The 13,470-nt window shown below is 63.5% G+C and overlaps 3 protein-coding genes across 3 annotated transcripts in view; all 3 read right to left on the bottom strand.

The window, feature by feature from the left end:
* Nucleotides 1–4,671: 4,671 nt before the first annotated feature.
* EMIHUDRAFT_442863 (hypothetical protein) lies at nucleotides 4,672–5,974 on the bottom strand (the record flags this gene model as incomplete). The annotated part of the gene is made up of 4 exons (XM_005781246.1): nucleotides 5,442–5,974; nucleotides 5,315–5,378; nucleotides 4,870–4,915; nucleotides 4,672–4,782 (listed from the first exon to the last, which is right to left on the bottom strand). Coding segments are annotated over exons 1-4 (687 nt in total), but the record flags the coding sequence as incomplete, so codon positions are not given.
* Nucleotides 5,975–8,339: 2,365 nt separating this feature from the next.
* On the bottom strand, nucleotides 8,340–10,010 carry EMIHUDRAFT_234378 (hypothetical protein; the record flags this gene model as incomplete). The annotated part of the gene is made up of 4 exons (XM_005781245.1): nucleotides 8,340–8,542; nucleotides 8,800–8,916; nucleotides 9,160–9,244; nucleotides 9,543–10,010. 4 exons carry the CDS (start codon nucleotides 10,008–10,010, stop codon nucleotides 8,340–8,342), a joined length of 873 nt encoding a protein of 290 aa, XP_005781302.1.
* Nucleotides 10,011–11,775: 1,765 nt separating this feature from the next.
* The window catches only part of EMIHUDRAFT_468627 (hypothetical protein), a 4,261-nt gene continuing 2,566 nt past the window's right edge, over nucleotides 11,776–13,470 (bottom strand). The window contains exons 5-9 of the mRNA XM_005781244.1: nucleotides 13,260–13,432; nucleotides 13,110–13,213; nucleotides 12,669–12,901; nucleotides 12,396–12,464; nucleotides 11,776–12,323 (exon numbers count right to left, since the gene is read on the bottom strand). Coding sequence (XP_005781301.1) covers nucleotides 11,991–12,323; nucleotides 12,396–12,464; nucleotides 12,669–12,901; nucleotides 13,110–13,213; nucleotides 13,260–13,432 — 912 coding nt within the window. The 3' untranslated portion in view covers nucleotides 11,776–11,990. The remainder of the gene's footprint in view (nucleotides 12,324–12,395; nucleotides 12,465–12,668; nucleotides 12,902–13,109; nucleotides 13,214–13,259; nucleotides 13,433–13,470) is intronic.

The raw sequence follows: 13,470 nt of genomic DNA, 5'->3' as shown, positions 1-13,470 counted from the left end.
TTTGGTCTTGGGGGCAGCCTGCCGGACCGCTGAGTTGCACAGGGCGAAGCACCAGAAAATGAAAGTAGTTGATGGATTGGGCTGCCGACCGTGCCTCCCCTCTATGCGTCAGAGTGGGACCTACTCGTTGAACTTTGTGCCCGGCGCGGCATATCAGCTTTCCGGGCACAAAGTTCAACGAGTCAGCATCTGTGAGTTCAGCAGAGCCCCCTGCGTGGGCCCCAGTCGACTCTACAGAAGTATCGCCCTGCGGCCAATTCCGAGGTCTCAAGTGCTCCATCCATGTCGGCTATGTCGGGCGGCCCCCCTGGCGCGCCGCCGCCCTGCGACCGCACTACTGCAAGCGCTGCAAGCAGACCGCCCAGATTGCTCTTGCTGTTGATCACGATGGACCTCGCGCGGGACAGCGACCACAGGGTGGCGAACAGGAAAGCGCCAGGTTCACGCTGGGCCCACCCCCCATCCTCCGTGGGTGGTGCTGGCAGGAAAGCGTCGGGGTCGACGACTGCCATCAGCAGCCTCCTGCTGCTGGCCGCATCCACGCTGGTGTACACAGGGAATGCCATCTCTGTAGAATCGAGGACGGCCGCGCGACGAAGATCGAGAAGCTCCGCCAATTCGGTGACATTGAACGGTGGCTCAGCGAGCACGGCGACGCGCTGCAGCCCGCGGGCCGAGGCAGTGGTATTGACGAGCGCGGCGATCTCGAGCGGCGAGAGCAGCGTGATCGCCTCCTGCGCGAGCCTCTCCTTAAGCTTGTCCCCCCTCCGCACGTGCACCGCGAGCTCTGCGCCGCCGCCGCTACCGAAGGAGCGGGCGAGAGCGGCGTCGAGCTCGTCTATGCGCGCACCGAGCCAACCGTTGGGAGAGTAGAGTGCCTCGAAAAACACTCCTGTCACGGCGTACCGCGAGCTGTTGTGAATCAGCCGCCGCATCGCCGCGGTTCGTGCCGCCAACGCCATTGCCTTGTCCTCCGCCGCGACATCTGCAGGGCAGTGTTCACGGTAGTAATCGCGGAAGAGACATCTGTGCGTCTTTGACGGGCAACGCGTCCCATCGACGATCTCGCCGTGTGATGACCACGTAAGTCGAAGCCTCTCGAGCTCAAGCGAGGGCCAACCCAGGTTTTCTGCCCTCAGATTGAGCTGCATGATCCGATAGAGGAAATTATTTAGTTGTGCGCCAAGGCCGAAGTGGTGCTCAAATCTCATCGTGCTCAAAAATGGCGGTGTCGAGTTCGTTACGTCACCACGACACAGCACTTGGCTGACATCCTCTCGAATTCGCGTGATGTTGTATAGCCCTCCCGACATAGCAGTTGCAAAGGTTGCGTTGAACCGTACCTCAGTGGTCGGGTGTCGCTTCAGCGCGAGCGAAGCGGCAGAGTGATGATGTTGTCGACTCGGAGGAGCAGCGGTAGCAGCCTTCCTCGCCCACGCTGTAGATACGGCCAAAGTGAGCAGGAGCAGCAGCCCCGATCGCATACCGGGTGTGCTCGTTCTGCAAAATCGGGAAGTTTTGTCAATTACAAGTAAATAAACCACGACCAAAGAGCGCAAAAAGCGAGACCAGATCCTAGCGAAACGGACCTGCCCCTAACCTTCGGCATGTAGTAGTCCGTGGTCAGCGCCCGCCCCCTCCCCTCTCTCTCGTCCCTACTCGAACCGCTCCGTCCGGAGGCGCCCGCGGCATCCCGCCGCCCATCTTCGGGTGCGCGTTGTTGTCGAAGATGGCCGCGTTGCGCCTCGCAATGATGGCCGAGTGCACTTGCAGGAAGCGCTTGCGTTCACCGCTGACCCGCCATCGCTCGCTGTCGGATCACTCCCCTTCTCGCCGGCCGGCCGGGGGGCGCGCGCGGGGGCGGCGGGTGTGCGGGATGGCTGTGGGCCCGAGATGTGTCATGTGTGTGTCTGCCTTGTGTTTTTTTGTTTCATAACATCGAAGGCTACCTCATAACATCGAAGGCTGGCTCAAAAAAAATAACATTCGAAGGCTAAGCTCAAAAAAAATCGGTGTGCGGCGGGTGTGCGGGATGTCTGTGGGACAGAGAGAGCGATGTGCTTGTGTCCGCCTTGCGTTTGTTTTCATAACATCGAAGGCTAGCATAAAAAAAATCGGTGCGCAAAGGACGGCAGCGAGAGCGCCGCAGCGATAGTTTTTGCCGCTTGTTCAGCTCAGCATGGAAGCCACCTGTGTCTGCTACTGATACACACGCCCTAGTGCAGAGCAGTTGTGCTTCTTCAGAAGAAATGGATATTTAATCATGCCTTCCTATTTCTCAGAGCATGATGCATGAGGTCGAGGAGATGGTGCATGCTCTTGAAAAAGTACAGCGCGAAGACGTCATTGGGCCGTTGACATCGCAGAACCCACACGCCTAATGTTTGATGGCGAGGCGAGTGCTCAAAACATGAAGGTGATCGAGCCTGTTCTCGACTTGTCGCCAACGTTCCGTGGCACGGCCAGCGGCTCAAAAGTGCAATCCATCTTCCGCAATTTGTTCGATGGTGACCGCCCCTTGCTATTCGAGGACAGAATTCAGATGAAGCTGCCGTCGTCTGGAAGCAAGCAGAGTCTGAGCATGCCAGGCGCATTCCCTTGGCATCAGGATTTCTGTTATTGGTCATCTTATTCTCGGAGCCTCATCTCGTTGTTCGTTTACCTGGACCAATCAACTGAGGAAAACGGTTGTGTGCAATTGCTTGCATACTCTCCAGAAGCGGGCTTGCTACCTCATGTAGCCTCGGGCGACGACACTTTCCCGCTCAAACTCGAAGGCGATGCTCTGGCTGATCTTTTGTCCAAACACTCACCTGTACTGACCACTGGATCTGCTGGTACAGTTGTTGTGTTCAGCGCGTTCACGCCCCATGCAAGTTTCAACAACATTTCCAGAAGGCCGCGACGAAGTTTCTTCTTGGTCTGCAATTCAGCCGCTGATGGCGACGGCTATTACAAGGCCAGCGAACAAGAACCAGTTTATCCCATCGGTAGTCATAATCTGGGGCGCGTCCCGCAGGACAAAATTGACTGTTGGAGCGCATGGATGTCGAGCGGTTGCACGAAAGCTGGTACTGGGGGAGCAGCTCTTACATCATCCACTTCCATTTCTTGGTGACGTTTTGACACTTGTTCATTTTCCACCTCGGGTTGTGTTTTCATTCATGTCTTTGGAGCCTCTGCGAAAGTCTGAGAGCGCGTGAGGAGACATGGCGACTCCATAACCATAAAAAGGAACTCTCCCCGCGTGCGAGGAGACAGGGGAGGCGTCGGCGAGCGAAGCCCCTGTCCAAGCTCAAGAGACACTACCCGCAGCGATTTAGAGGGGAAAGTTGGCTCAGTTGTGGCTGTGATGAGATCATTGTTTGATTAAATAAATAATAAATAAAAACGGACACCTCTCTACTGTGAGATGGGTAAAAAGGAACAGGTCCCCGCCCTTGCGATCTTTGTGCAGGGTTCTTTGTGGGTGTGGTCGGCGACTAGCCGGGGTCGTCCTCGTCTCGATGGGGGACTAGCACTAGCCGTCTTCCACATGGTCCCTCGGGTCCCTGCTGCTCCTAATCTATTGTTTGTGATTGAAAAACTCAATGATTAGTAGACCGGTACTCGGTTTGGATGGTAGCGGGGGGCCCCGCCGGAGGCTGGGTACTGATTTTTAGGCTCCGGCCATTCGAGATCTGGCAACGCTGCACCTAGGATCGCTACGATTGGCCCCCGACGCTACAGTCACCGCTGCACCTTTTCTCGGTCTCGCCCCTCCGGCCTCTGCTACTCCTCCCCTTCCTCGTCGCCGTCGGCCGCAGCCGCCGAGGACACCGACGGCGGCGGCAGCTCGCTCAGCCGGAACGAGGCGGACGGCGCGAGACGCCCTCCCTCGCCCAACGCAAAGCAGAGGAGCTCGAGTTCGCACAGCGCGAACAGCCGCCCCTGCACCGGCGACTGCAGCGCGAGCGGCGGGCTGCGCAGCTCGAGGGCCTATCAGTATCAATCGACAGCGACCCTTCATTCATTAAACGAATCGCGGCGGGCTGGACAGCCCGAGCGCCAGCCCGGGCCGCGGCCGGAGCTCCGCCTCCGCCGCCTAGTCTCGAACGAAGTGATCTCGACCGATCTCGAACGATCTCGACCGATCTCGCGCCAGCTCGCGCCTCTGCCCCCTCGAGCGCGTGCAGCGTCCTCTCGCTGTCGAAGCCGAGGTAGAGCAGCCGCGAGGCGGCCTGAGGGGCCGTTGACTGACTAATGAATGGACCGCCCGCCGACGCCAGCGAGGAGCAGCTGCGAGGAGCGCCAGCTCACACGCGCAGCGCAGCACCGCCCCTTCGCCGCACGCGCTGCCCTCCGCCGCCTCCGAGCCCGCGGACGCGGACGCGGCGACGGGTGAAGGAGCGGGTGGGGGAGCGGGTGGGGGAGCGTCGCCGGCGTCGGGGCCGAGCGGCGCAGCGTGGCGGAGCAGGCGAAGGAGCTCCGCGGCAGACCGCTTCCTGTTCAAGCGTTATGATTCTCCACTCAAGGGGACGGATGGGGAGTGAGCAGCCCCGCGCAGGGCCGCTTCCAGAGCCGCTCGGCGCCGTCGCACCGCCACAAGCAGACCTGCGGTTACGACAGGAGGTGAGGACGAGATCAGCACTCCTCACGGCCCCTTCTCGCCGCCACAAGCAGACCTCCGCGCCGCTGCCCGCCGCGGTGAGCAGCAGCGGCATCGCGGCGAGCGGCAGCACGACCTCGACGGGCGAGGTGTGCGTGAGGTAGTAGCGCTCGATGATGTCGGCGCTCGGCCACCTGCCAGCGACGAGTGTGAGCGGTTGTGGGTGATGCACCATCCCATATTAACTGGGACGTCTCGAATGAAGTCGGGCGCGCGGCCACCGGCTAGCGCGCACGTGCCCCTCCCGGTCCGCCGTCACCAGCTCGCCTGTCTCATTGACTAATTAATTCATCAATTACTCATTCATTCACCGGTCCGCCGTCACCAGCTCGCCTGTCTCATTGACTAATTAATTCATCAATTACTCATTAATTCACCGGTCCGCCGTCACCAGCTCGCCTGTCTCATTGACTAATTAATTCATCAATTACTCATTAATTCACCGGTCCGCCGTCACCAGCTCGCCTGTCTCATTGACTAATTAATTCATCAATTACTCATTAATTCACCGGTCCGCCGTCACCAGCTCGCCTGTATCATTGACTAATTAATTCATCAATTACTCATTAATTCACCGGTCCGCCGTCACCAGCTCGCCTGTCTCACTGACTCGGCTGCTCACGGACGGGTGAACTGGCTCTTCTCGGCCCGCACGGAGCAGCTCGCCGCCGCCGGGCGTGAAGGCGAGGTGCGAGACGGGGGAGAGGTGGCCGAGCTTGAGCAGCGGCGCCTGTGCACGTGCCGTGGCTGTGAAGAGACGCCCTTCAGCAGCGAGAGCCGGCCGAGCGAGCAGCGGCGCCGCAGACGGACAGCGCACGTCAAAGGCAAACACTTCTCCAAACTTGTCGGCCCAGAGGCCGAGGAGCGAGGTCTCGCCGCCCGCCGGGAGAGGCGCGAAGGCGACGCACCCAATCTTCTTGTGGTGCGTCCACGTGCCGATCGGCGCGGCCGCGGCGTCGGCAGTGACGTCCCAGGCTCGCACCGCCTTGTCGTCGCCGCCGGAGAGGAGCACGCCGCCGCACCGGCTGAAGCACACGCTGCGCACCACGCCGGTCGGGGTGAGCGCGCGCGGCGCCAGCGGCTCCTCGGCGGCAAAGAGCTGGAGCGAGTCCAGGTGAGCGACGCACACGAGCCCGCCCTGCGGGTCGACCGCCGCGACGACGGCGTCGCACTGCGCGGTGCGCCGCACCTTGGCGGCCGGAGCCTCGTGCGTCCGCACGAGCACCGAGCTGCCCACGCGGGAGGAGGCGGGGTGGACCATTTCTTGGGGCGTTCGTCGCTTGCTGCAACACACTGCCACGCGCCCGCGAGACGGTTCTGGGCGTGGAGGGCGGGGACAGGGGCGGGAGGGTGGGGATGAGGCAACACGGAGAGAGAGAGAGAGAGAGAGAGAGAGAGAGATGAGGATCACAGTGGACGTAATCACATGCTATTCGACTTGGCTAGGGCGGGGATTACTACTGCGGAGGGTGGGGAGGAGGCGAGGTGGACGACAATCAGGAGTCTACTTCTCAATCAAAGGTGTAGGGGCGAGGGCGCGACCCAGTGGTGAAAAGTGTGGCTACTCAGCAATGCTACAGACAATCGGGGCCTCTAGAGTAAACTGGAAACTGGACAAGTGCAAGTGCGGACAGGTTCACGACGTCAGACACTTCATCTTGGGGGAGGGTGGGTGTCAGTTATGCATGAGTCAGGAGGCGAGAAGGGCTTTTAGAGAAGGGTGCAGCGATCTCTCAACTAAGGTCCTGGGGCTAGACTTGGTGCCAGACGACGAGGCAGGGAGTTGTGGTCAGGACCTGGAGTGGGCGTCGGATATTCTCTTTGGGGACAAGTCGCACATGGTGACGAGAGACTCAGATGGGGACCGGATGTGGGTGCGGGCGGCCTCAACGGTGTTGCTGGGGTGCATGCTCCATCCAGGATTGAGTGCCCTGCAGCAAGGGGTGGATAACTTCAGACAGCGGAAGGCGGATGCTGACAAGTTTGGTCGAGAAGGAGGACGAGTTCACTGGACGCTAGAGAGGGCGAGCGCGGTGGGGAGCGAGGAACACAGAGAAGGAGAGGAGTCATCCGGGGAGGATCATGTAACTTATTCGGACCCCCCCTTCGCGCTTCTCGTTTTTCGTACCAACCCAGCGCCGATCTCGGCCGTCATTCTCCGCTCGCGCCGGCCGCCCATGCGCTCGCGGGGCCGCCCGACGGCGCGGGCCTCTTGCTGATGGACCCAGCCGAGGTGCCCGACCAGTCGGAGTGGCGCTGACGCGCCGCGCGCGACCACCAGCCAGCTTTCCGGCCGGGCCGAGAACGGTGCCTCGAGAATGTCGACACTCCAAACAGTTGTCGAGTTTTTCCCCTCTTTTTGAGCGCCGCTGCTGCACACCCAGCCCACCAGTGATACTAGACGCACCAGATTCACCCCGTCGCGAGCTTGACCGCGACCCCGATGACCGCCCACAGGTGGCTGATCGCGGCTCCACTCATCGCTGCTTTCGCGCGCCTGGCTCTCAGAGAGCCCCTGCGGCTCTCCCTCGTCGCGTGACCGCCGCCGACATCATCTGCTCGGTCGTGCCCGCCGGCGCGGAGCTGCGCCACGTCGAATTCTTCGGTGGCTCGACCGCCGGCGCGCCCACCCTCGCCTCCTGCGCGCCTCACACTCAGTTTTCACCTCGCGCGCGGCCGACAAAGTGAGCTCACGACCACCTCCCCCTCGCTCCTGTAGGCAGGCCGCCCCGCGCTGGCGGGAAGAGGCGCGCCGAGCCATCGGTGACGTCCTGGCGAGCTCATGTCCCCCCAAAAGGTCGCACCCGCCCGTGGCTCCGCCGTCGGCTCCGCCGCGAGCGGCGACGGTGAGGCCGCCGGGGCTCGCCTATACCGGCTAGTGTGGAGCTCTCAGTGTGGTTGCGTGTTGTACTAGTGATGCTGCACTAGGCGGCCCGTTTTTAGCAAAAACCAGATACCACATCGCGCGTGGTCATCGAAAAACCGCATGTTCGCCCGTCTGGGACCTCTTCGTACGGCTCCAAAAACCGCTCCTTAACGACGACTACGCGGCCCGGCGGTCGATCTGCGCCTTCTGAGCGGTGGAGGGGATGTGGGCGGTACGTGCGGACTGCGTGGTCATGCGGCGGTTTGACGAGTGCGACTCCCAGCGTCGACTCTGCGACCCCACGGAGCCTCTGCTGCTCCGGGGGGGGGGTCTGCAGACCACCCGGCCGAACTTCAGAGTGGCGGTGCTCCTCAAATACCGCTCAAACGCCCACGATGTTGTGGAGGGGACATATGCTGATGATCCTGGCCCGATTGGTTCGCTCAGAAAGCTTCTGGGCGGTCGTTAAGGTTCGCTCCCCGCACACCGGCCCCGGAATAAGTTACATCATATCTCTCCCCCTTTCCTCGCTGCCCCCCTCGCTGTCTTGTGTTGATGGACCCCCTCCCTCTCCCTCGCCAGCGTCACACCGTCACCATCCCCATCGCTACCGCCCTCCATCCCCGCCATCCTTTGTTTCACACTCGTCTCTGCCATGTCCGCCGTCGCCGCCGTCGTTTCTGTTGCGCTCTGTGCTCCTTGGTACAGTCGCTTATTGAGATTGTCGGTCCCGTGCCCGCCGAGTGGCTAAGATCGTAGATGCTACGACTGAGGTGTGTGTCGTCGACTCGTGGTTTCGTATCAAGAATACTCACTCACTCACACTCACATGCGCATCATCTGTCTCCTTGCCCTCTCGTTTAATGCGCGCATCTTCGTATCCTTTGATACAGAAAAGATAGCAGGGACGTATCGACAAGCACCAAACGTGACAGACACGACCACAGGGTCTGTGTCGCTGTCTGTCGGCACGCTGTCAACAGGACGTCGAGAGGGCGAGAGGCTTGACGTGATCCGACCCTGCGACCCTGGAGCCGAGCGGCGGGCGCGAGGAGAGTCTTAAAAGAGAGTCAGGCGGGGCCGATTCTCGCCGCCAGAGGCCCGAGCGGCGGCACGACCGCCGCGATCCACTTCCAGCCCCTCCACGGCGCCGACGCCGCCGGGGCGCCCGCCGCGTCCGGCGTGCCGCCCTCGCCCGCCGGGGCGGGATGATGTGGCGCCGCCTCCTGCTGCAGCTCGGCCTGTGTTCACAGCTGGAGGTGTGAAGAGAGCCCGTTCACAGGACCTCTCCCCTCCTGCTGCAGCTCGGCCAGGCGCTCGAGTGCGGCGCTCGCCCCCTCGTGGCCGGCGACGTTGGCGAGCGCGCGCTGGTACGCGTCCGCCGCGTGCGGGAGGCAGGAGCCTATACCATTGGCCAATCAATAGCCTCGAACCGACTCCTTCATTAGTTGCAGGTCCCGCCGCGTGCGGGAGGCAGGAGGGAGCCTCCGCTGCAGCGGCTCGCGGGCAGCCGCTCGAGGAGCTTCCCCGCCATCAGGTGCAGGTCGGACAGCACCTGCCGTCGGACAGGCAGAGAACTCATCGCAGAGAGTGAATCGTCGAAGTGAGTTGGTTCCTAGATCTATGTGTGCTGAGACTCAGCTACAGGCCGGCAGCGCCTGCCCCGGGTCTGCGGGCGCGGGAGCGTCGTCCGCGCGGATCACCAGGATGTCGATCGCGCGCTGGCACGCCTGCGTGGGACAGACGAGCGGCTCGTGCTGTGTGTCTTAGTGTGTGTGTGTGTGTGTGTGTGTGTGTGTGTGTGTGTGTGTGTGTGTCTGTGTCGCTCCAGTGGGACCCGTCCCTCCGTCTCGCTTTGCGCCCACCCCACACCGCCCAACGGCCAGGTCATCGACTACAGGCTGTTCTTTCTGGTCGCGGGCGGTCCTTCGCCTCTCCCTCTATCTAGAGACGAGTCGACGAGAGGAGAGGGGCGAGCTGGGCGGTGTCTCAGAGTCTCTTCTCTGCAGCATGGGCTGCGTCTGCTACGCTAAGAGTCGCCTCGAGCGCCGCCATGACGTCGCCGAGCCCCGCTTGAACCGCCGCAAGGTTGGCATGCGCCGGCCACAGGTTTGGGTTCCCGCGTATAGCGGCGTCAAAGTGGTCGATCGCCGCGAGGACCTCGCCTCGACTCTCGAGCACCGCACGCCCGGCCGCGTACTCGCTGTTCGGCGAGAGCCCGCTCCACAGGAGCCCGCCCGGGAGACGCCCGAGCAGAGCCGCGCCGCTGTACGCAGCAAATTGCCGCGCGCGAGACAGCTGCGCCACGGCCGTCGCTGGCTCGCCTTGCTCGAGCGCCAGCAGGCCGCTGCGCTCGAGGCGGGAGCCGCACAGCGAGAGAGCGGCCGGGAGAGACACGGCGACTAGCAGCGATGCGACAACATGGCGACGGAGAGCGGACGCAGGCGGCGAGGCTCTCCTCTTGGACTGCTTGTTGCTGCGCGGCTTGTTGGCCATCGTGGCGCCCGGGCGAGCTTTATATTTTTTTGCGGAGCGGTGAACGACCGGATGGGCGCGAATATAAAGACTTAAAAATAAAACAAAATAAAAGAAAGCCTTTTCCTTCTTTTTCTCGCGATGTCCACCCCTCCGCGCCGCCGCTCGCGCCGCCTCGCCACCGCCGCCGCCGCCACCACTCCCTCGCCAAGCACGCCGCCGCCCACCCGCCTCCTCGACCTCCCCAGGGAGCTCCTCGTGCGCGCCCTCTCTCGCTGCGACCCCCCCGACGTCGCTCGCGCGGCGGCCGTCTCGCTTCTCTTCCACGCCTCACTCGCGGTGGAGGGCATCCGCTTGTGGGCGCAAGAGCGCGGCTTTGAGCTGCCGGCGCAGCCAGAGAGCGAGGGCTGCGCCGTGCGGTGGATGTGCTATTCGGCGCTGCTGTGCGCGGCCAACCCGCCGGCGAGGCTGGCGGCAGGCTGGCGGCACAGCGTCTTCATTGACGGCGAGGGGCGGCTCTCGTCGTGCGGCTCAGCGGATTTGGACCAAGAGGGGCTCATCGGGCACGGTGAGGGCGTGAGGCGGCTCAACACGCCGACGCGCCTCCCTTCTCCTCTTCTGGGAGGCGAGCGCGCCGTGAGCGTGTCGGCAAGCGCACTCCACAGCCTGGCCATCACCGCCGACGGCGCTGCCTGGAGCTGGGGCTGGGGAACCTATGGCCGGCTGGGCCACGGCGACGAGCAGAACCAGCTGCTGCCCAAGAAGATCGAGGCCTTGGCTGGGCAGCGCGTCGTCGCTGTGACGGCAGGTGACCAGCACAGCCTCGCCATCACCGCCGACGGAGCTGTCTGGAGCTGGGGCGATGGAGGCGACGGCCAGTTGGGCCACGGCGACGGGCAATTGCAGCTGCTGCCCAAGAAGGTCGACGCCTTGGCTGGCCGGCGCGTCGTCGCCGTGTCGGGAAGCTACCACAGCCTCGCCATCACCGCCGATGGTGCTGTCTGGAGCTGGGGCAGTGGAGGCCTCGGCCGGCTGGGCCACGGCAACGAGCAGGACCAGCTGCTGCCCAAGAAGGTCGAGGCGTTGGCGGGAAGGCGCGTCGTCGCCGTGTCGGCTGGAGGCTACCACACCCTCGCCCTCACCGCCGACGGCGCCGTCTGGAGTTGGGGCGATGGAGGCTTTGGCCCGCTGGGCCACGGCAACGAGCAGACCCAGCTGCTGCCAAAGAAGGTCGAGGCCTTGGCTGGCCGGCGCGTCGTCGCTGTCTCGGCGGGGTGTCTGCACAACCTCGCCATCACCACCGACGGCGCTGTATGGAGCTGGGGTTATGGTCGCTTTGGCCAGCTGGGCCACGGCGACGAGCAGCGCCAGCTGCTGCCCAAGAAGATTGAGGCCTTGGCTGGTCAGCGCGTCGTCGCTCTGTCTGCTGGAGATGGCCACAGCCTCGCCATCACCGGCGATGGCGCTGCCTGGAGCTGGGGCAGTGGAGGCGATGGCCAGCTAGGCCACCGCGACCGGGAGCGCCAGCTCGAGCCCAAGAAGATCGAGGTGTGGGCGAGCCGGCCGCCCACGCCTGCTTCCTCTGACGGAGAGGACAGCAGCGACGGAGAAGACAGCGATTCGGACGAGTAGGAAGCAAGGTGATTTGGACGAGTAGGAAGCAAGGCGGGCAGCGGGGGAGGGCGAGTAGTGATTGATAGTACTCTCCAAGAGTATAATACACGCGGACCACGGTCTGAATTTGCCAATACTTTACAAATCCTCTCTAGCTAGCGCGTAGCGCAACCATTGATTCAGCCGCTTAGCACATTTTCACTCCCAGGGTGAACACATCTAGAGCACGTCTGGCGGCCCTCTCTATAGCCTAGTACACAAGCACGCACCATAAAGCACGCGGCTGTAGACGCCGAGCAGTTGTACAGATCACTCTATGTCGCGCGGCCGCACGCACTGCTCGCGGCGCGCGCCGACCCGCGCACACACAACAGCGCCATTGCAATACTAGCAGCTCTTGCCGCTCGCTCGCCGGAGGGCCGGCCGAGAGGCTGCGGCGAGCACGACGGGCAGCGCCAGCGCCCCGAGCGCCGCACAGAGCGCCGCCGGAGAGATCGGGAGAGATCGGGAGAGAACGGGAGATGGGGCTGGAGGTGCGCGCGGTGACGCCTCGTCGGCCTCGCGCGGCGTCGCGGCCGCGAGCGGGCGCTGCTGCGGCCTCCGAAGCGCCGCCTCCCCCGGCAGCACAGCCGCCGGCAGCAGGGCGTGCAGCAGGACGCCGCAGCCGGTGATGAGCAGCGCGGAGATCGCGAGCGACTCGAGGCTCCCCACGGCGGGCACCTCCTCACACACGTCGAGGTGTGAAGAGACGCTGTTCACAGCGAGCGACTCGCGGCTCCCCACGGCGGGCACCTCCTCGGCGTAGGAGCGCCAGCTCTCGCCGAAGGCTTCCGCCAGCCGGCGCTCCTCCGGCCCGCCAACCTGTATGATGACAAGAAGAAGCTCATCATCATCATTATCATTGTCTCAGCGCTCCTCCGGCCCGCCAGCCTGTGATGATAATGAGGAGGAGGATGAGAACCATAGTCACCATCAGCGCTCCTCCGGCCCGCCGACCTGCCGGCTTAGGTGAAGCGCGAGCCATATCTCCCATATCTCCCCATGTCTCCCCATATCTCCCCATACCTGCCGGCCGAGGTGGAGCGCGAGCCAGACCGTGCCGACCGCGCTGACCACGCTCGGCAGCAGCGCCGAGAGGGAGAGAGCGAGGCCGACACTCGACACGCAGATGGGGTTCCGGCTCCAGGCAAAGGAGGCGTGCGTGCAGAGCGAGTGCGGGGCGGTGGCGAGGCAAGTCCGCAGCGTGAGGACGGCGGAGACAGAGAGGGCCGAAGAGAGGAAGAGCAGGCCCAGCGCGCCTACCCGGTTGGGCGCGGGGTGGGCCGAGAGGAGGAGCAGGCCGAACGCGCCCGTCTGGACGAGCTCTGACGGTCGGGAGATCTGGGGAGATCTGGGGAGATCTGGGGAGGTATGGGAGATGGGGAGATATGGGGAGATATGGGGAGATATGGGAGATATGGGGAGATATGGGGAGATATGGGGAGATATGGGGAGACATGGGGAGACATGGGGAGACATGGGGAGATATGGGGAGATATGGGGAGATATGGGGAGATGTGGCGCCCGTCTGGACGAGCTCTGACGGTCGGCCGAGCCGCAGCGGGAGAGGCCTATGAACAAATCACGACACGCTGAGGGACGGGCAGCAAGGAGTACCGGCGGAGCGCCGCGGCGAGGAAGGGCCTCGCGGCGCCCGCGAGAAGGGGCGGCCAGGCGACGAGGAGGACGGGCGCCGCGGCGAGCAGGATGGAGAGGGCAGAAGGATGCCCCTCCTCCACCTGCTTGCCGGCTGCGCGGGCCGTGCCGAGCGCGCGGTCGAGAGAGCTGGCCTGCGAGCGGGGGTGGGGGGGTGGTGGGGGGGGGATCA

The sequence above is a fragment of the Emiliania huxleyi genome (assembly GCF_000372725.1).
Source record: "Emiliania huxleyi CCMP1516 chromosome Unknown EMIHUscaffold_204, whole genome shotgun sequence".
Lineage (NCBI taxonomy): Eukaryota > Haptophyta > Isochrysidales > Noelaerhabdaceae > Emiliania > Emiliania huxleyi.
This window is presented reverse-complemented; position numbering and strand designations above follow the sequence as displayed.